General features: G+C 38.7%; 1 protein-coding gene across 7 annotated transcripts in view; it reads left to right on the top strand.

Annotated features, from left to right (window-relative positions):
- CD46 (CD46 molecule) overlaps window positions 1–22,134 on the top strand; it is a 42,122-nt gene that overhangs the window by 10,465 nt on the left and 9,523 nt on the right. For 3 of the 7 annotated variants that reach the window (XM_010365626.2, XM_010365627.2, XM_030935945.1), the window contains exons 6-11: window positions 4,527–4,709; window positions 5,121–5,165; window positions 5,276–5,320; window positions 7,856–7,897; window positions 19,793–19,831; window positions 21,585–21,620. In XM_010365626.2, the coding sequence (XP_010363928.2) occupies window positions 4,527–4,709; window positions 5,121–5,165; window positions 5,276–5,320; window positions 7,856–7,897; window positions 19,793–19,831; window positions 21,585–21,620 (390 nt within the window). The remainder of the gene's footprint in view (window positions 1–4,526; window positions 4,710–5,120; window positions 5,166–5,275; window positions 5,321–7,855; window positions 7,898–19,792; window positions 19,832–21,584; window positions 21,621–22,134) is intronic. The other 4 variants (XM_010365628.2, XM_010365629.2, XM_010365630.2 and 1 more) reach the window with 2 other exon arrangements.

The raw sequence follows: 22,134 nt of genomic DNA, 5'->3' as shown, positions 1-22,134 counted from the left end.
AAAATCAATGAAATTGAGAAGAGAAAAAAAAAAGAGGAACTCAATGAAACCAACAGTTGCTACTTGGAGATCAATAAAGTGTGTAAACCTATATAGCCAGACTGACAAAAAAGACGCAAATTAACCAATACCGAGAATGAAAGAAGTGGCAGCCAGGCATGGCACCCCAGCCAGCTTGAAGACCCTGCCCTCCTGCAGCTGGCAGGGGCAGTCACTCCCAGACTTGTCCTTTTAGAATCTCCAGCTTTACCACTTGCTGGTGGAGCCCAACCACTGCCACAGGGTCCTCAATGCCAACACACCTGGCAGATCCAAGAGGAAATGGCCCAGGATGGGATGTGGTGAACAGAGGCATCCGAGAGTGTGGGGTGGGTGCTGCTCCACTGCCTGGTTTCTGCAGAGATCCTGCCGGTGGCCTGTGCCCACCACACGGGAGCCAGAGGGGGCGTGCCATGCCCCCTGCTTTGGACACTGCTGTATGAAGGGGGCCAGTTTTCAGACCTTTGCTCTGTCACCTCAGCACTGGCACCAGGAGTCCTGACAAGCAGCATCTGGGAGACGGACAGCCCTGGGGAAATAGAGGAGACTTTCAGAAGTATCTAGATACTTGAAATACTGAAGACCAAAAACCCCAGTTTGCATGGAAGAGCTGGCCTCAGACGTGGTCAATTCCTATGATGACCTGGACACACGGTGCTGATCCACACCATGGGAGGTGGCCCTGCAAAGCATTCAAAGGCTTGGCCCTGCAGCCGCCCACCTCCCACCTCCAGCTGCAATTGCGTTCTGACCTGGGCAAGTAGGAACACGTGGTGGAGATCCTGATGGAGATCAGAGCCAGGCACCCCAGAGTGCTGGTCAGACGTGGAGTATGGGATCCAGCTAAGGGAGTCTGGCCAGCCTGTATCCCCCCAGCCTTGCTGGCTCCTCTGCTAATTCCAGCAGGGTCTGTAGCCCCGGACCCGTCCCCTGTCTTCCCCTCTGCAGAGGGTAGGCTGGATGCTGGTCTCAGTGGGAGCTAGGGCTCTCCTCAAAGGCTTTTTGACCTTGGGGCAGTCTTGACATCCCCACAGCCCTGCGCCCCTCGTCCCTTTTCATGTTTCCTGGAGGATGGCAAGCTGCAACTGCAGCAATCTTGTTTAAATTTAGGTAGGTGAATTTCTTAGAATTAAGTTTTATATGTTTTGAGCAATAAATTCTCAAGATACATATTTTCTAATCTTTTTACGTTTTATCTCTGAATATTTTTTATTTTTTTCAATGTATTTTTTTTCTGGAAACATTCTGTGCTGCTACATTAGAGCCTACACAGTTGTAGTTGGTACGTTTCATTCCTTTTGGTTTAAATAAGGGATTTTATTTTGCAGTGAGTTTCCTTGCATTGTTAATGAGTCAACAGCGTTAACGTATGATTTTTTTTTAATACTTTAAATTTGTGTGCAACCCTTTTCCTTTATGTTCTGTGTTACGGTGAGAGCTTGGTCAAAATAGGGAACACGCACACAGCTGCTACATTTTTTTTTTTGTCATTGGAAGATCTGTGCCATGTCTTCCTAGACTGAAGTGTAAATTATGGAGGGTTTTATTTGTCAATTTATATGTAAATGTCATTGAAGGCTAAGGTTAAGTCTTTGGAAATCACAGGCACCAGTTCTCAGATCCCTTCAGGTGGCGCCTTGTGACAGGTGGTGTTCTGGGAGGCTTCTTTTCAGGTTCAGCAGCACAGGCACCTGCTCTGGGCATGGACTGCGCTCCTGGGGTGTGCATGGAGCTGCGGTGCGCCAGTCACACGCGCTTGGAAACAGCATGTGCTGCTAGATTGGAAATGCCTCTGTTGCTCTGTTAAATTGGTGCTGGAGCAAAAACCTAAGGTTAAATTTAAGTCTAGAATGAAAGAAATCTGAATCCATGTAATTAATTGCCGCTTGATCTTGAAAGTCTTGAGAGTCCTGCCTCAGGAAGTGAGGGGGGGTTCCTACACCTTTCACTTTCCTTCCTCACGTCCACTCCACATGTGTTTCTCATGCTTTTTCTAACTTCCCCAGCCCTTAGCCAAAAAGCTTTATATTCTTTTGTGCATATGACCATTCTTTAATATCGGTGATGTAAACTTCACTTGAATAACAAAATTATCCAACAGACAAAAGAATGAAAAAGAGAGTATCACTAAATATCCTGCAGACATTTAAAGGATGATAAGGGAATACTATAAACAACTTTATGCCTACAAATTTGACAACTGAAATGAACAGATTCCTTGAAAGATACAAAATATCAAAACTCACTTGAAGATATAGATAACCTGAATACTCCTATAAAGAAATAAATTTGTAGTTAATAACCTAGTGCAGGCCCAGATGGCTTCGCTGGGGAATTCTGCCAACCATCTAAGGAATGAATTAATAGCAATTCTACACAAGCAGATCAAGAAAGTGCAAGAGAAGGGAACACTTTTCAGCCCATTTTATGATGATAGCATTGTCGTGATACCAAAGCCAGAAAACAAAAACATTATAAGAAAATTACAAATAATATCCTTGATGAACACAGGACCAAAAGTCTTCAACAGAATATTAGCAAACCAAGTCCTGTGATACATAAAAAGAAAAGTAAATCATGACCAAGCAGGATTTACCCTATGAATGCAAGATTAGTTCAAATGCAAAAATTAATCAATGTAATTTACCACATAAGGAGACTATTAAGGACAAAGAAAATCATGTGATTATCTGATTAGATGCAAAAAAACGAAGTGTTTGACAGAATTCATCATCTTATTTTTTCATGATAAAACTTCTCAGCAAACTGGGAACAGAAGGATACTGTCTATCTTACCCTGATAACAGACATCTACAAAAATCTCACAGCTAACACTACACTTAATGGTTGAAAAAAATTATACTTAGTGGTAAAAATAACATTGTACTTAGTGGTTAAAAAAACCTTAATTACATTTCTGTCTAATTAATAAAGACCTAATTCTGGAAGGAAAGCAGTGAGGATGTCCACTCTTACCACTCCATTCAGCATTGTACTGGAGATCCCACCCAGTACAATAAGGGAAGAGAAAGCAGTTAGGCACACATATTGGAAAAGAAGGAATAAAAACTGTCTCTACTCACAATGACATGCCACTAAATACCTATTGGAATGGCTGAAATTTAAACACACACACCCCAAACTGACAATACCAGGTACTGACAAGGATATGGAGCAGATGGAACTCTAATATGCTGATGGTGAGAATCAAAGTGAAATGACCACTTTAGGACCTTTTTGGCAATTTCTTATAAAGTTAAACATACTCTTACCATACAACACCGCAACCCAAATAAACTGAAAACATTTTCACACAGAAACTTATATAAGGATGTTCACAGCAGCCTTATTCATAATCACCCCAAACTGCAAATTGCCACACGTTCTTGAGTTGGTGAATGAATGAACCACCTGTGCTACCTCTAAAAGATGGACTCATACTCAGCAATTAAAAGGAATAAACTGATTCATGCAACCACAACACAAATGAATCTTGAAAGCATCATGCTAAGTGAAGCCATACTAAGAAGGCTGTGATTCCATTTATGTGACATTCTGAAAAAGTCCCACTATAGGGATAAAAGTAGATCAATGGTTGGCTGGTTGTGGAAGTGGGAGTGAGGGGGAAGAGGGGTAACTCACAAAAGAGCATGAGGAAATTCTGGAGAGTAATGGAACTTTCCTGTGTCTTTACTATGGTGGTAGTTACATGATTATTTGCATTTGTCAAAACTCATACAGCTGTACACTTGAAAGGATGAATTTTACTGTATGTAAATTATATCCAATAAACTAACCTTTAAAAATATCATTAGGTACAGTTGGACACAACAAAAGATCAGTGAACCTGAAGACAGGTCAATAGAAATTGAACCTTATTTAAGAAGAAATGTTGAAAAAAGAAAGAGGCTTACAGACCTGTGGGAGAGTATCAGGCAGTGAAACATACATGTAATTGGAGTTTCAGAAAGACTGGAGAGAGAATGGTGTAAAATATTATTTGAAAAAATATTGGCCAAAAATTATCCAAATTAGATCCAAAACAACCTCAGATCCAGGAGATTCAGTGAACCTTCAGCAGGATGAATAAATTACTAAAATTTGCCACCACCACCGCCCCTCCTGCAGTAGTTTGGTAAAAACTACCAAACAAAAGTGTAAAAAGCAACCAGTGAGTGGGGAAAACAACAAAAAACCATACTACATTCAGGAGGGCAGGGACAAGAAAGAATGACAGCCAGCCAGGTTTTCTTAAGAAAACATGGTTACAATATGGTTATATCTGTTAGTGCTGAAAGAAAAATAAAACACCCTAGAATTCTATATCAAGGAGAATATATCAGTTAATATTTAAAGTCTTTTAAAAAATGTTTTTAACATCTTGCATTCCATTCCTTGTCTCTGTTCCCACTGGAAATTACTACTTTGTACTACTTTTTCTGTTAAAGCAGATATCCATTAATTCTGAGGTTTCTCTAATTTTCCAGTGGTCAAATGTCGATTTCCAGTAGTTGAAAATGGAAAACAGATATCAGGATTTGGAAAAAAATTTTACTACAAAGCGACAGTTATGTTTGAATGCGATAAGGATTATTACCTCAATGGCAGCGACAAAATTGTCTGTGAGAGTAACAGTACTTGGGATCCCCCAGTTCCAAAGTGTCTTAAAGGTACAAAGGTGATCTTTTTTCCGTCTTGGTTTGTTGTTTTGCTGTTCATTTTAGACTTTATTTCTTTGATATTAACTGTCAGTCATACAGAATAACTGAAAAGAAACAATTTTAGTATTTAACTTTGTCTCGTATTCATTTCTATGCCATATATATGACATGAAAATCACATCAAATCCTGCTGTTGTGATTTTGTGTGCTTTTCCAGGGTTCTTAGCATGTTATGTACATTGCATGGGTATATGCTTTTAATATTTTTATGTATAAAAAGTGAATTACAACAACTTTTTGGAGTGAATTGAAACATGGGCATTTTTATCTAAGTAAGTCAACAGTGGCATAATTCATATAAATGAAATGAGAGCAATAACTCTTAAATGGTTGATCTTCTAACATTGTTTTATTTTCTAGTGCTGCCTCCTTCTAGTACAAAACCTCCAACTATGAGTCATTCAGGTTTAGTAGCTTCTTCCTTATGTCTCAAAAATCTTGTAAATTCCTGGAGAAAATGCCAGCAATAACTCCCAAGTGTTTGGTCCAATCTACATTATTATTTTGTTTTCCAGTGTCGACTTCTCCCACTACAAAATCTCCAACGTCCAGTGCCTCAGGTTTAGTAATATCCTGCTTATATTTTTTCAAAAATCCTTTAAATTCCTGGTGATTTTTTAAAAAAATCCTTCAAATTTCTGGTGGTGTCCACTTATTTTTAGTAATGAAAGGAGGGAGGACATTTCTGTAGCCATTTTAGTTGTTATGCATAGTGATTCTAAAAGTATTTGCCATAATCTGTGTGTGTGTGTGTGTGTGTGTACACACACACACATATATATATATATAAATTGATTTAGTACCTTCCTTACTGGGTATTAGTAAGGTATACGTGGGATGCATTTAAAGCACTTAGCACAGTGCCTGGTGTATAGAAAGCTCTTAGAGCTAACTAATATGACTTATCCTCCACTTAATAATGTTAGGAAAGGGGAAGGTTCATGTATGTTTGTTAGTGTGTATGTTTTATGTCATCAACTTTGCTATTTTATTCTTTTCAGAAGTGATCTGTTGACACCTGTACTGAGTTTGTTCCTTTTGCAGGACTCTTTCATTTTCTGGAATGTAGCAAGTTTGAGTCTTCTGATGTAACACATTTAAACAGGGAAATTTCTGCTGTCCTGAGAACAAGATCTGTATTTCTGCCTCTTCCCTACCTGCCCCTCTTCCACACCTCATAATGTTGCTTTTTTTTTCTCTCTCTCTCTCTCTAGTGGGCAGTTTTGTCTGGCAATAGCACTAAATTTTATAGCAACTGAAAGGCAGGAAAAGTCCTTATTTATTGAAATGAAATAGAAGACTTTTGCAGGGACTCCTGGTCAACCACTGTGCTTATGACTGGAGAGATTATTTTGATATGACGGAAGGAATTATCCTAATTTAATATCTGGTTTCGCTTTGCTTGCAGCAGAAGCAAGAGACAATAGTAATTGTGGGTAGAGCTTTAGCCTGGGCAGACTGTGCTTAGTTAACATCATTTCTGTGGTCTTCAGTTTCCCTTTAGTATAATATGAGTGTTGAACTGAAATCTTAATCACTGGCTTCTAATTTGATTATATATTTCCTATCTTTCTAATATTTTAAAGGATCGAAAGGAATTATGCATGTTAACATAGTAATTAAAATACCTTCTTATAGGCTGGGCAGGGTAGCTCATGCCTGTAATACCAGCACTTTGGGAGGCCGAGGTGGGTGGATCACGAGGTTAGAAGTTCAAGACCAGCCTGGCTAAGTTGGTGAAACCCCACCTCTACTAAAAGTACAAAAATTAGCTGGGCATGGTGGCAGGCACTTGTAATCCCAGCTACTTGGGAGGCTGAGGCAGGAGAATCGCTTGAACCCGAGGGTCAGAGGTTGCAGTGAGCCAAGATCATGCCACTGCACTCCAGCCTGGGTGACAGAGTAGGACTCCATCTCAAAAAAAAAAACAAAACAAAACACACACACACACAAACAAACAAACAAAAACCTTATAATTCCTATAAGAGTTTGGTAACTGGTAGCCTTCTGAGTTGAGTGCTGTAGGGTTTGAGGGTCAGGAAGAGATGAGTTTTTTAGTGGACTGATATGTAAGCAAAACAAGATTGCATGTGAAATTTATACTCAGTGAGGCATCCATGCTTACTAATGTGCTCCTAATGGGCATATGCACTAAGTTTGTTGATACAGTCTTTTGAAAGAGTTGACAATAAGCATTTCATAAAGTATTTATAAAACACTGATCTAGCTTAGTGTTGGAGAGCAGAAGAGAGAACTGCTGGTGATAAAATGTTTATTAAAAAGAGAAACTGCAAGGATATTTTTTGAAAAATCACAAATCAAAATTCCTTATGGGATTGTCAGTCATTTTTTATCATCAGTTAGAGGAAGACTAAATAACAACATAATGATGTTAAGGTAGATCTAAATGTGTTAACATGAAGAAATGTCAAGGAAGTCCTAAGTGGAAAAGAGAAAGATGTAAATTATGTAGTATCATACTACTTACAGTTTTTTGAAAAGACACATATGTTTACCCCAAGCACATTCCTTTTTTTTTTTTTGAGACAGAGTCTCGCTCTGTCACCCAGGATGGTGTGCAGTGGCATGGTCTCAGCTCACTGCAACCTCCGCCTCCTGGGTTCAAGCGGTTCTCCTGCCGCCTCAGACTCCCAAGCAGCTGGGATTATAGGCGCCCACCACTACACCGGCTAATTTTTTGTATTTTTAGTAGAGACGGGGTTTCTCCGTGATGGCCTGGCTAGTCTCGAACTCCTGACCTCAAGTGTTTCACCTGCCTTGGCCTCCCACAGTGCTGGGATTACAGGCGTGAGCCACCATGCCCAGTCTCACATTACTTTAATGATTTATTATTGGTTATCTTCTAGTATTTCCATTATAAAATACAAAATGTAGTGAGCATTCTTGTACATAGATCCTTACATACTTGTGCAAATATATATGTAGGTTAAATTCTAAGATGTGGAATTGCAAAGGTTGTAAAGTATGTGTAGTTTTCATTTTGATAAACTTAAAAAATCAATATCAAAATTAAAGTCATAATTTTATATTGATAAGGCCCTGGTGAATTTATAAAATCAAACTTATTTTTCTAGGTCCCAGGCCTACTTACAAGCCTCCAGTCTCAAATTATCCAGGTTGGTTAACCCTTTATCCTACTGATATTAAGAATTTATTTATTTATTTATTTTTATTATACTTTAAGTTCTAGGGTACATGTGTACAACATGCAGGTTTGATACATAGGTATACATGTGCCATGTTGGTTTGCTGTGCCCATCAACACATCATTTATATTAGGTATTTCTCCTAATGCTATCCCTCCCCCAGCCCCCCACCACCAACAGGCCCCAGTGTGTGATGTTCCCCACCCTGTGTCCATGTGTTCTTGTTGTTCAATTCCCACCTATGAATGAGAACATGAAGTGTTTGGTTTTCTGTCCTTGCGATAGTTTGATTAGAATGATGGTTTCCATCTTCATCCATGTCCCTGCAAAGGACATGAACGCATCCTTTTTCATGGCTGCATAGTATTCCATGGTGTATATGTGCCACATTTTCTTTATCTAGTCTATCATTGATGGGCATTTGGGTTAGTTCCAAGTCTTTGCTATTGTGAATAGTGCTGCAGTAAACATACATGTGCATGTGTCTTTATAGTAGCATGATTTATAATCCTTTGGGTATATACCCAGTAATAGGATTGCTGGGTCAAATGGTATTTCTAGTTGTAGATCCTTGAGGAATCACCATACTGTCTTTCACAATGGTTGAACTAATGTACACTCCCACCAAGAGTGTAAAAGTGTTCCTATTTCTCCACATCCTCTCCAGCATCTGTTGTTTCCTGACTTTTTTTTTTTTTTTTTTTTGAGACGGAGTCTCGCTCTGTCGCCCAGGCTGGAGTGCAGTGGCCTGATCTCAGCTCACTGCAAGCTCCGCCTCCCGGGTTTACGCCATTCTCCTGCCTCAGCCTCCCGAGTAGCTGGGACTACAGGCACCAGCCACCTCGCCCGGCTAGCTTTTTGTATTTTTTTTTTTTTAGTAGAGACGGGGTTTCACCGTGTTAGCCAGGATGGTCTCGAACTCCTGACCTCGTGATCCGCCCATCTCGGCCTCCCAAAGCGCTGGGATTACAGGCTTGAGCCACCGCGCCCGGCCATGTTTCCTGACTTTTTAATAATCTGCATTCTAATGGGCATGAGTGGTATCTCATTGTGGTTTTGATTTGCATTTCTCTGATGACCAGTGATGATGAGCATTTCTTCATGTGTCTGTTGGCTGTATAAATGTCTTCTTTTGAGAAGTGTCTGTTCATATCCTTTGCCTACTTTTTGATGGGGTTGTTTTTTTCTTGTAAATGTAAGTTCTTTGTAGATTCTGGATGTTAGCCCTTTGTCAGATGGGCAGATCGCAAAGATTTTTTCCCATTCTGTAGGTTGCCTGTTCATTCTGATGATAGTTTCTTTTGCTGTGCAGAAGCTCTTTAGTTTAATTAGATCGCATTTGCCAATTTGGCTTTTGTTGCCATTGCTTTTGGTGTTTTAGTCATGAAGTCTTTGCCCATTCCTGTGTCCTGAATGGTATTGCCTAGGTTTTCTTCTAGGGTTTTTATGGTGTTAGGTCTTACATTTAAGTCTTTAATCCATCTTAAGTTAATTTTTGTATAAGGTATAAGGAAGGGATCCAGTTTCAGCTTTCTACATATGGCTAGCCAGTTTTCCCAGCACAATTTATTAAATAGGGAATCCTTTCCCCATTGCTTGTTTTTGTCAGGTTTGTCAAAGATCAGATGGTTGTAGACGTGTGGTACTATTTCTGAGGGCTCTGTTCTGTTCCATTGGTCTACATCTCTGTTTTGGTACCAGTAGCATGCTGTTTTGGTTACTGTAGCCTTGTAGTATAGTTTGAAGTCAGGTAGCGTGATGCCTCCAGCTTTGTTCTTTTTGCTTAGGATTGTCTTGGCCATATGGACTCTTTTTTGGTTCCTTACGAAATTTAAAGTAGTTTTTTTCCAATTCTGTGAAGAAAGTCAGTGGTAGCTTGATGTGGATGGCATAGAATCTACAAATTACCTTGGGCAGTATGGCCATTTTTCCAATATTGATTCTTCCTATCAATGAGCATGGAATATTCTTCCATTTGTGTCCTCTTCTATTTCGTTGAGCAGTGTTTTGTAGTTCTCTTTGAAGAGGTCCTTCACATCCCTTGTAAGTTGGATTCCTAGGTATTTTATTCTCTTTGTAGTAACTGTGAATGGGAGTTCACTCATTATTTGGCTCTCTCTTTGTCTATTATTGGTGTATAGGAATGCTTGTGATGTTTGCACATTGATTTTGTATCCTGAGACTTTGCTGAAGTTGCTTATCAGCTTGTGGAGATTTTGGGCTGAGATGATGGGGTTTTCTAAATATACAATCATGTCATCTGCAAACATAGACAATTTGACTTCCTCTTTTCCTATTTTATAATCATGTCATCTGCAAACATAGATAATTTGACTTCCTCTTTTCCTAATTGAATACCCTTTATTTCTTTCTCTTGCCTGATCGCCCTAGCCAGAACTTCCAACACTATATTGAATAGGAGTGGTGAGAGAGGGAATCCTTGTCTTGCGCCAGTTTTCAAAGGGAATGCTTCCGGTTTTTGCCCATTTGTTATGATATTGGCTGTGGATTTGTCATAAATAGCTCTTACTATTTTAAGCTATGTTCCATCAATACCTAGTTTATTGAGAGTTTTTAAGCATGAAGGGCTGTTGAATTTTGTCGAAGGCCTTTTCTGCATCTTTTGAGATAGTCGTGTCGTTTTTGTTGTTGGTTCTGTTGGTTCTGTTTATGTGATGGATTACGTTTATTGATTAGAGTATGTTGAACCAGCCTTGCATCCCAGGGATGAAGCCAACTTGATCGTGGTGGATAAACTTTTTGATGTGCTGCTGGATTCGGTTTGCCAGTATTTTGTTGAAGATTTTCGCATTGATGTTCATCAGGGATATTGGCCTAAAATTCTCTTTTTTTTGTTGTGTCTCTACCAGGCTTTGGTATCAGGATGATGCTAGCCTCCTAAAATGAGTTAGGGAGGATTCCCTCTTTTTCTATTGATTCGAATAGTTTCAGAAGGAATGGTACCAGCTTCTCTTTTTACGTCTGATGGAATTCGGCTGTGAATCCGTTTGGTCCTGGACTTTTTTTGGTTGGTAGGCTATTATTTCCTCAATTTCAGAACCTGTTATTGGTCTATTCAGAGATTCAACTTCTTCCTAGTTTAGTCTTAGGAGGGTGTATGTGTCCAGGAATTTACCCGTTTCTTCTAGATTTTCTAGTTTATTTGCATAGAGGTGTTTATAGTATTCTCTGATGGTAGTTTGTATTTATGTGGGATCGGTGGTGATATCCCCTTTATCATTTTTTATTGCATCTATTTGATTGTTCTTTCTTTTCTTCTTTATTAGTCTTGCTAGCGGTCATTTTTGTTGATCTTTTCAAAAAACCAGCTCCTGGATTCATTGAGTTTTTGAAGGGTTTTTTATGTCTCTACTTCCAGTTCTGCTCTGATCTTAGTTATTTCTTGCCTTCTGTTAGCTTTTGAATTTGCTCTTGCTTCTCTAGTTCTTTTAATTGTGATGTTAGGTAGTTGATTTTAGATCTTTCCTGCTTTCTCTTACGGGCATTTAGTGCTATAAATTTCCCTCTACACACTGCTTTAAATGTGTCCCAGAAATTCTGGTACATTGTGTCTTTGTTCTTGTTGGTTTCAAAGAACAACTTTATTTCAGACTTCATTTCTTTATTTACCCCGTAGTCATTCAGGAGCAGGTTGTTCAGTTTCCATGTAGTGAGTTTATTAATCCTGAGTTCTAATTTGATTGCACTGTGGTCAGAGACAATTTATTGTGATTTCTGTTCTTTTACGTTTGCTGAGGAGTGTTTTACTACCAATTATGTGGTCAATTTTAGAATAAGTGTGATGTGGTGCTGAGAAGAATGTATGTTCTGTTGATTTGGGGTGTAGAGTTCTGTAGATGGCTATTAGGTCTGCTTGGTCCATAGCTGAGTTCAAGTCCTGGATATCCTTGTTAACCTTCGGTCTCATTGATCTAATATTGACAGTGGGGTGTTAAAGTCTGCCCATTATTATTGTGTGGGAGTCTAAGTCTCTTTGTAGGTTTCTAAGGACTTGCTTTATGAATCTGGGTGCTCCTGTATTGGGTAGCATATATATTTAGGAGAGTTAGCTCTTCTTGGTGAATTGATCCTTTACCATTAGGTAATGGCCTTCTTTGTCTCTTTTGATCTTGGTTGGTTTAAAGTCTGTTTTATCAGAGACTAGGATTGCAACCCCTGCTTTTGTACTTTCCATTTGCTTGGTAGATCTTCCTCCATCCCTTTATTTTGAGCCTATGTGCATCTTTGCACGTGAGATCGGTCTCCTGAATACAGCACACCGATGAGTCTTGACTCTATCGAATTTGCCAGTCTGTGTCTTTTAATTGGGGTATTTAGCCCATTTGCATTTAAGGTTAATAGTGTTATATTTGAATTTGATCCTGTCATTATGATGATAGCTGGTTATTTTGCCCGTTAACTGATGCAGTTTCTTTGTAGCATCGATGGTCTTTACCATTTGGCATGTTTTTGCAGTGGCTGGTACTGGCTGTTCCTTTCCATGTTTAGTGCTTCCTTCAGGAGCTCTTGTAGGGCCATAGGCCTGGTGGTGACAAAATCTCTCAGCATTTGCGTGTCTGTAAACTATTTTATTTCTCCTTCACTTATGAAGCTTAGTTTGGCTGGATATGAGATTCTGGATTGAAAATTCTTTTCTTTAAGAATGTTGAATATTGACCCCCATTCTCTTAAGGCTTGTAGGATTTCTGCCGAGAGATCTGCTGTTAGTCTGATGGGCTTCCCTCTGTGGGTAACCCGACCTTTCTGGCTGTCCTTAGCATTTTTTCCTTCATTTCAGCCTTGGTGAATCTGATGATTATGTGTATTGGGGTTGCACTTCTCGGGGAGTGTCTTTGTGGTGTTCTCTGTATTTCCTGAATTTGAATGTTGGCCTGCCTTGCTAGTTTAGGGAAGTTCTCCTGGATAATATCCTGAAGAGTATTTTCTAACTTGATTCCATTCTCCCCGTCACTTTCAGGTACACCAATCAAACATAGATTTGGTCTTTTCACATAGTCCTATGTTTCTTGGAGGCTTTGTTTCTTTCTTTTCACTCTTTTTTCTCTAATCTTGTCTTGCTTTTTTTTCATTAATTTGATCTTCAATTACTGATACCCTTTCTTCCACTTGATCGAATCAGCTATTGAAGCTTGTGCATGTGTCACAAAGTTCTTGTGCCGCGGTTTTCCATAAGGTCATTTAAGGTCTTCTCTACACTGTTTATTCTAGTTTAGCCATTTGTCTAACCTTTTTCAAGGTTTTTAGCTTCCTTGCAATGGGTTAGAACACGCTCCTTTAGCTTGGAGAAGTTTGTTGTTACCAACCTTCTGAAACCTACTTCTGTCAGCTCGTCAAACTCATTCTCTAATCCAGTGTTGTTCCCTTGCTGGTGAGGAGCTGTGATCCTTTGGAGGAGAAGAGGTGCTCTGTTTTTTTGGAGTTTTCAGCTTTTCTGCTCTGGTTTCTGTCATCTTTATGGTTTTATCTACCTTTGGTCTTAGATGTTGGTGACCTGCAGATGGGGTTTTGGTGTGGATGTCCTTTTTGTTGATGTTGATGCTATTCCTTTCTGCTTGTTCGTTTTCCTTCCAACTGTCAGACCCCTCAGCTGCAAGTGTGTTGGAGTTTGCTGGAGGTCCACTCCAGACCCTGTTTGTGTGGGTATCACCAGTGGAGGCTGCAGAACCACAAATGTTGCTGCCTGGTCCTTCCTCTGGAAGCTTCATCCCAGAGGGGCACCCACCTGTTTGAGGTGTCTGTCAGCCCCTACTGGGAGGTCTTTCCCAGTCAGGCTACACAGGGTTCAGGGACCCACTTGAGGAGGCAGTCTGTCCATTCTCAAAGCTTGAACACTGTGTTCAGAGAACCACTGCTCTCTTCAGAGCTGTCAGACACGGACGTTTAAGTCTGCAGATGCTGTCTGCTGCTGTTTGTTCTACCATGCCCTGCCCCCAGAGGTGGAATCTATAGAGGCAGTAAGCCTTACTGAGCTGCAGTGCGCTCTGCCCAGTTCGTGCTTCCAGGCCTCTTTGTTTACACTGTGAGCTACTCAAGCCTCAGCAATGGCGACATCCCTCCCCCATCAAGCTGCAGCATTGCAGGTCGATCTCAGACTGCTGCGCTAGCAGTGAGCAAGGCTCCGTGAGGGTGGGACCCACTGAGCCATGCACGGGAAGGTATCTCCTGGTCTGCTGGTTGCTAAGACTGTGGGAAAAGTGCAGTATTTGGTCTGGAGTGTACCATTTCTCCAGGTGCAGTCTGTCATGGCTTCCCTTGGCTAGGAAAGGGAAATCCCCTGACCCCTTGCACTTGCTGGGTGAGGGGATGCCCCGCCCTGCTTCAGCTTGCCCTCCTTGGGCTGCACTCACTGTCCCACCAGTCCCAATGCGACGAACCAGGTACCTCAATTGGAAATGCAGAAATCACCCGTCTTCTGCATCAATCTCGCTGGAGCTGCACACTGGAGCTGTTCCTATTCAGCCATCTTGGACAAGAATTTTTTTTCTTAAAACTTTTTTTAATTAAAAACTTAAGACGTGTCTAAAAAAATGTTAAGAATTTTTAAATGAGGGGTGAAAAATAACATCTTGTTTTAATTTGCATTTCTTGGTTGTTGGTTTTTAGTTGTTTTTGTTTTTTTGAGACAGGGTCCTCACTTTGTTGCCCAGGCTGGAGCGCAGTGGTGCAACCACAGCTCACTGCAGCCTCAACCTCCTGGGCTCAGGTGATTCTTCCACCTCAGTCTCCCAGGTAGCTGGAACTACAGGCACGTGCCACCACATCCAGCTAATTTTTTTGTATTTTTTGTAGAGACAGGGTTTTGCTGTGTTGCCAAGTCTCTTCTCCACCTCCTAGGCTTAAGCGATCCTCCTGCCTCAGCCTCCCAAAGTGCTAGGATTACAGGTGTGACCCACCATGCCTGACCAATTTGCATTTCTTTAATTGTCAGTGAAGCTGAACTTTTTTTGATCTACATTTATTTATTCATGTGCTTTGTCTGTTTTTCTGTTAGGTTTCTAAAATATTTTTCTTAGTGATTTTTGAGAGCTCATTATGAATTAAAGCCCTAAAAGGGCTTTTGTTCATATGAAGTGAACAATTTTTTCGACGTTCTTTTGTTTTGTCAGTTTTAAGCTTGTTATACTATTGGATATAGATTACTTTTTATAACTTTTAATTACATGAGTAGTGTATGAATATACTTTTGTAGAATTTCAAACATTACAAAAGTATATAGAGTAAAAGATTAGTTTTATTTTTAACTCATTACCCAGGTTAATCACTGTTAATAGTTTAGGGTTTCTTTTTAAATCTATCTTTGTACATCAACATCTTTTTTTAAAAAGTTTTATTTTAGATTTGGGGGTACATGTGAAGGTTTGTTACATAGGTAAATGTGTCACAGGGATTTGTTGTACATATTATTTCATCACCCAGGTATTAAGCCTAGTACCCAATAGGTATCTTTTCTGCTCTTCTTCCTACTCCCACCCTCCCTGCTCAAGTATACCCCAGTGTCTGTTGTTTCCTTCTTTGTGTTCATATGTTCTTACCATTTAGCTCCCACTTAAAAGTGAGAACATGCAGTATTTGGTTTTCTGTTTCTGCATTTGTTTGATAAGGATGATAGCCTCCATCTCCACCCACGTTCCTGCTGAAGATGTGTGCATTCTTTTTTATGGCTGTGTAGTATGCCATGGTATATATGTACCACATTTTCTTTGTCCAATCTGTCACTGATGGGCATTTAGGTTGATTCCTTGTCTTGTTATTGTGAGCAGTGCTGCAGTGAACATTCACATGCATGTATCTTTATGGCAGAATGATTTATATTTCTCTGGGTATATACCCAGTAATGAGATTGCTGGGTTGAATGGTAGTTCTGATTTTAGCTCTTTGAGGAATCACCATACTGCTTCCCACAATGGTTGAACTGAATTACACTCCCACCAACAGCATATAAGTGTTCCCTTTTCTCTACAACCTCACCAGCATCTGTTATTTTTTGACTTTTTAATAATAGCCATTCTGACTGGTGTAAAATGGTATCTCACTGTGGTTTTGATTTGCATTTCTCTAATGATCTTGATATTGAGCTGTTTTTCTATATGTTTTTTGGCCACATATATGTCTTCTTTTGAGAAGTGTCTGTTCATGTGCTTTGCCCACTTTTTAATGGAGTTGTCTCTTGTAAATTTAAGTTCCTATGAATGCTAAATATTAGACCTTTGTCAGATGCATAGTTTGCAAAAATTTTCTCCCATTCTGTAGGTTGTCTGTTTACTCTGTTGATAGCTTCTTTTGCTGTGCAGAAGCTCTTCAATTTACTTCAATCCTACTTGTCAATTTTTGCTTGTGTTGCGATTGTTTTTGGCGTCTTTGTCATGAAATCTTTGTCAGTTCTTATGTCCAGAGTGATATTGCCTAGGTTGTCTTCCAGGGTTTTTATAGTTTTAGGTTTTACATGTAAATCTTTAATCGATCTTGAGTTGATTTTTGTGTATGGTGTAAGGAAGGGGTCCAGTTTCAATCTTCTGCATATGGCTAGCCAGTTATCCCAGCACCATTTATTGAATAGGATTTTTACTAAGCATAATGTTTTGTTTTTTTTTTTTTTTTTTTTTTTGAGACGGAGTCTTGCTCTGTCACCCAGGCTGGAGTGCAGTGGCCGGATCTCAGCTCACTGCAAGCTCCGCCTCCCGGGTTTACGCCATTCTCCTGCCTCAGCCTCCCGAGTAGCTGGGACTACAGGCACCCACCACCTCGCCCGGCTAGTTTTTTGTATTTTTTTAGTAGAGACGGGGTTTCACCGGGTTAGCCAGGATGGTCTCGATCTCCTGACCTTGTGATCCGCCCGTCTCGGCCTCCCAAAGTGCTGGGATTACAGGCTTGAGCCACCGCGCCTGGCTGCATAATGTTTTTAAGGTTCACCTAGATCTATCTTGTGACATGAATCAGAACTTCATTCCTTTTTATGGCTGAATAATAGTCCATTATATGTATATACTGTATTTCATTTATTCATTCATCTGTTGCTAGACACTTGGGTTGGTTTGTTTTTACCTTTCGGCTATTTTGAGTAATGCTATTATAAGCATAGGTGTACACATATCTGTTTGAGTTCCTGTATTCACTTCTTTTAGGTATATACCTGGGAGTAGAATTGCTAGATCATAAGGGAATTCTATTTTTAATATTTTGAGGAACTGGCATACTGTCTTCCACAGTGGCTGCACCATTTTACATTCTCACCAACAGTGGGAACCTTTAACAAAGGTTCCAGTTTTTCCATATCTCCACCAACACTTATTAAATTTTTTTTTAGTAATAGCCAATTGTCTTAGTCTGTTTTGTACTGTGATAACAGAATACCACAGACTGAGTAACTTATAATGAACAGAAATTTATTTCTTACAGTTCTGGAGGCTGAGAAGTCTAATATCAAGGCATGGGCATCTGTGAGGGCCCTCTTGCTTTGTCATAATATGATGGAAGGCATCACATGGTGGAAGGGAAAAGAGATGGTGAAGGAGAGGGTAAGAGGGACAAAGCCATGCCCTAAAATAACAAACACACCCCTGCAATAATGACATTAGTCCATTCATGAGGACAGAGCCATAATAACCTAAACACCTCTTAAAGGTGCCACCCCAATAACATTACATTGACAATTAAATTTCATCATGAGTTTTGAAGGGGACATTCAAACCATAGACCCTCCTAATAGATATGAAGTAGATATGCATACTAGATATGCATTTCCTTAATAATTAGAAATATGTTGAGAATCTTTTCATGTGCTTATTGGTCATTTGTATATCTTCTTTAGAGAAATATCTTTTTAAGTCTTTTGCCCATTTTCAAGTTGCGTTGATATTTGTTACGGAGTTTTAGGAGTTATTTATATGTTTTGGATATTACTCCCTTACCAAATATATGATTTGCAGATATTTCCTCCCATTCTGTGGGTTGCCTTTTCACTCTGTTGATAGTGTCATTTGATGCACAAAATTTGCTTTTAATTGATGAAAAACAATGTTTTTTTTTTTGTCTTGCCTGGGCTTTTGGAGTTACATCCAAGAAATCATAGCCAGATCCAATGTCAAGAAGCATTTCCTCTGTTTTCTTCTAAGAGTTTTATAGTTTTACCTCTTATGTTTAGGTCTCTGATCTATTTTGAGTTTATGTTTGTATATGATAAGGGTCCAGCTTCACTTTTTTTGCATGTGGATATCCAGTTTTACCAGCACCATTTGTAGAAGAGACTGCCCTTTCCCCATTTGACTGTTCTTTGTCAGTCTTGTTGAAAACCATTTGACCATATATGCAGGGGTTTATTTCCGAGGTCTCTGTTCTATTCCATTGGTCTGTATGTTTGCCTTTTTGGCATTACCATTGTTTTGATTATTATAGTTTTGGAATCAGAAAGCGTGAGCCTTCTCAACCTTGCTCTTTGTTTCCAGGATTGTTTTGGCTATTTGTGGTCCCTTGAGATTTCATATGTATTTTAGAATGGATTTTTCTATTCAGAAACAAACAAACAAAAAATGCCATCATCAGGATTTTCATAGGGGTTGCACTGAATCTGAAGATTGCTTTGTATAGTATTAACAGTTTAAAAATACTAAATTTTTCTAATCCATAAACACAAGTGTCTTTCCATTTATTTATATCTTTAATTTTTTTAGCAGTTTTGTAGTTTTCAGTGTACAAGTCTTTCACCTCCTTAGTTTGTTCCTAAGTATTTTATTCTTTTTGATACTATTACAAATGATATTTTTTTAATTCCTTTTCAGATTATTCATTGTTAGTGTATAGAAGTACAACTGAGTTTTGTATGTTGATTTTGTAACCTGCAACTTGACTGAATTCATTTATTAGTTCTAAGAGATTTTTGCATGTGTATGTATATGTAGGATCCTTAGGGTTTTCTAAATAAAAGATTATGTCATCTGCAAACAGAGCGAATTTTATTTCTTCCTTTCTAATTTGAATTCCTTTTTCTTACCTAATTGCTCTGGTTAGAACTTTCAGTCCTATGTCAGATAGAAGTGGCAAACATGGACACCCTGTCTTGTTCCTGATCTTAGGGAAAAAGCCTTCATTCATTTAACATTGAGTATGATGTTAACTGTGGGTTTTTAATATATGGCCTTTATTATGTTGAGGAAGTTTCCTTCCATTTCCGGTCAACTCTAAAGCATTTATTTTTATTAATCCCTCTTTTTTTGTTTTTCTTTTTTTTTGAGACAGAATCTCGCTCTGTTGCCAGGCTGGAGTGCAGTGGCACTATCTCGGCTCACTGCAACCTCCGCCTCCTGGGTTCAAGAGATTCTCCTGCCTCAGCCTCCTGAGTAGCTGGGATTACAGGTGCGCACTACCACACCCAGCTAATTTTTGTATTTTTTTTTTTAATAGAGACGGGGTGTCACCATGTTGGCCAGGATGGTCTCGAACTCCTGACCTCGTGATCTGCCCACCTCAGCCTCCCAAAGCGCTGGCATTACAGGCGTGAGCCACCACGCCTGGCTAATCCCTATATCTTTTAATTTTAATTAGAATCACACTGGATTTATAGACTAATTTTGAGAATATAGTAAAGATAAATTTGCATGTTGAACCACAGAATATTGTCAGAGGAAATGTGAGTGGGCAGGAAGAAGGAAGATTATGACATTAAATATAAGTTTATAAATTTTTGATACTACTTTGAGAAACATTAATATAGTTTATAAGGAAAATTATGTTTAAGGGATTTTCTACAAAGGTGAAAAAAGATCACCCTATGAATTTAAAGGATTTTAAGATTTATTTAATTATTTCTTTCTTTTTTTAAATTTAATCTATATTTCTTCTTTTTCCTAGGATATCCCAAACCTGATGAAGGAATACTTGACAGTTTGGGTTGGTATAGCTATCATGACAAATATAAGTGGTAGTATGTGTAGAAATGTGTAAGTAATTACAGTTTTTATGAGGTGCCCAAACAGGATCCTTGGTAGGGTAAGATAACTTTCTTAAATGCTGTGTTTGTATGTAGGTTAAAATATATAAAACACAATTTTCTTTCCACATTATATTGTTATTTTGTGATGGTAATCTGTAGATAAATTTTCTTTCTATTCATATCTTATATTACATGAACCTTAAAGTAATCTAAGTTGGGTTTATTTTTTCTGTAACAAGCTAATTTAACACACTTGATGTAGGCTCATGCAGTTTACACAATGCATGTTAAAAAAAATGCTGAAGTACAGCTGTGATATATATAGGACGATGAAACATAAAGATTTCTTAATTAGTAAAAACAAAAATCTATTACCTTTCATTTCTTAGCCTAGTTTAATAATAATGGTTAATCATTTTATGTAATGGACCTTAGGCTTGTTTTTTAGTATTTGCCTTACCTTCAAAATCTGTCGTCCAGGTGTCATTGTGCCAGTAAATCTATTGCCATCTTAAACCATTAAATGCTTGATAACTGTTTATGAGATGAGAAGAGCAGAGTTGAACACAGCACTTGATGCTTTGACTTATAGCAATTTAATAAAAGTAAGGGCAGTTTAGAAGCAAAGGTACTATAGACAGAAACATTTCTAAAAATTAAGATTTTATAGGATTTTGTGTTCTCTGGTCAAAAATGTATGCTCAGGTTTCTCTGTATATTTTTTATCCATGTGCCCTGGTGTTTCATTTATTATGGGAATCCTATTGGTATTTAGGACTATGTCTTAATTTTGGGGCAGGGCAGAGTACAGAAGTAGAGAGGGTGGGAAGGGGATTGATAAGATAAAGTATTATTTGTGAAGACTCTGTAAATACCATCTGGGTGATAGAGTAATAGAAATTTATTTATGCCTCACTCTACAAATACACTTTTGGAGGAAAAAATACAAATTAAATGTCTACCAGAATAATAAGAAATGACAGAATGACTATTGAACTAAACCAACTCTCATGGGATAATACTTTTCAAAACTCATTTTCCTCTAATGTAGTGAATTCTAATAACTTTACCACTAAATAACCTGATGTGGTAGCTATAGAGAAAAACAATGATAAATGAGGTTCCCATTAAGAGTTTCACAAGTGGAACCCTTAACCTGGAAACTGGTTAGAAGGGTTCTATGGTCAAAATGACCTGGATGCCCTAGCAGTCATGCTAAAACTATATAAAAATTTTTTTTTTCCCTCTGTAGTCTTGTATTAGTTCATTCTCAATGCTGTTATAAGGAACTGTCTAAGATTGGGTAATTTATAAAGGAAAGAGATTTAACCGACTCACAGTTCTGCAGGGCTGAGGAGGCCCCAGGAAGCTTATAATCATGGAGGAAGGGGAAGCAAACACATTCTTCTTCACATGATGGCAGGAAGGAGAAGTATGAGAACCAAGTGAAGGAGGAAGCCGCTTATAAAACCATCAGATCTAGTGAGAACTTACTATCACGAGAATAGCATGGGGGAAACTGCCTCCTTGATTCAATTACCTCTCATGGGGACTCTCCCACAACACATGGGGATTACGGGAATTGCGATTCAAGATGAGATTTGGGTGGGGACACAGCCAAACCATATCAAGTGTTTAGATGATCTGATTGAAATAAATGCTATCTGGAGATCCATGTGTTCAACATCTTTGAACTGTTTTCTTTCTCAGATGATTGGGTCATTGCTCTGATTGTTATTGTCATAGGTAAGTATCACAAATTTTGACACCACTTAAGTCAAAAAATTATTGTGAAGACATGCATTTTAAAAATAGTTTTCCAGTTTCTATAGTTTTTTCAGCTTGTAAATTGGTTAAACCAATTTAGGAAAACCTGACCTTTTATTTGATATATTTACTACCTCCCTTGTATTAGTGATTTTATATTCTGTTATATTCTGTATATCCACTTAGTAACAAAGCCTAAGTAATACATATTTTCTCAAGATGATCAGTAACACTAGTTGGCTTCCCAAATGTGCTTTTGATAGTTTTCTAAATTAAGCAAGGACTTTTCTCTGACTTACTATGGACTGTGTAAGTGATTATGGGGAGTTGGATTTAGATAGCAAAGAGTCTGGATGGAATATAAATGTGTAGGTGCTTAAATAAAATAACATTTGACCACTGAAATGTAACCAACATTTATTTCTTCTGCTAGATTTTGAATCTTGATGATTAGTTTTCAGAATTATATGTCATTTGTTTCCTGATTTCTTCT

The sequence above is a fragment of the Rhinopithecus roxellana genome, chromosome 8 (assembly GCF_007565055.1).
Source record: "Rhinopithecus roxellana isolate Shanxi Qingling chromosome 8, ASM756505v1, whole genome shotgun sequence".
Taxonomy (NCBI): Eukaryota; Metazoa; Chordata; class Mammalia; order Primates; family Cercopithecidae; genus Rhinopithecus; species Rhinopithecus roxellana.
This window is presented reverse-complemented; position numbering and strand designations above follow the sequence as displayed.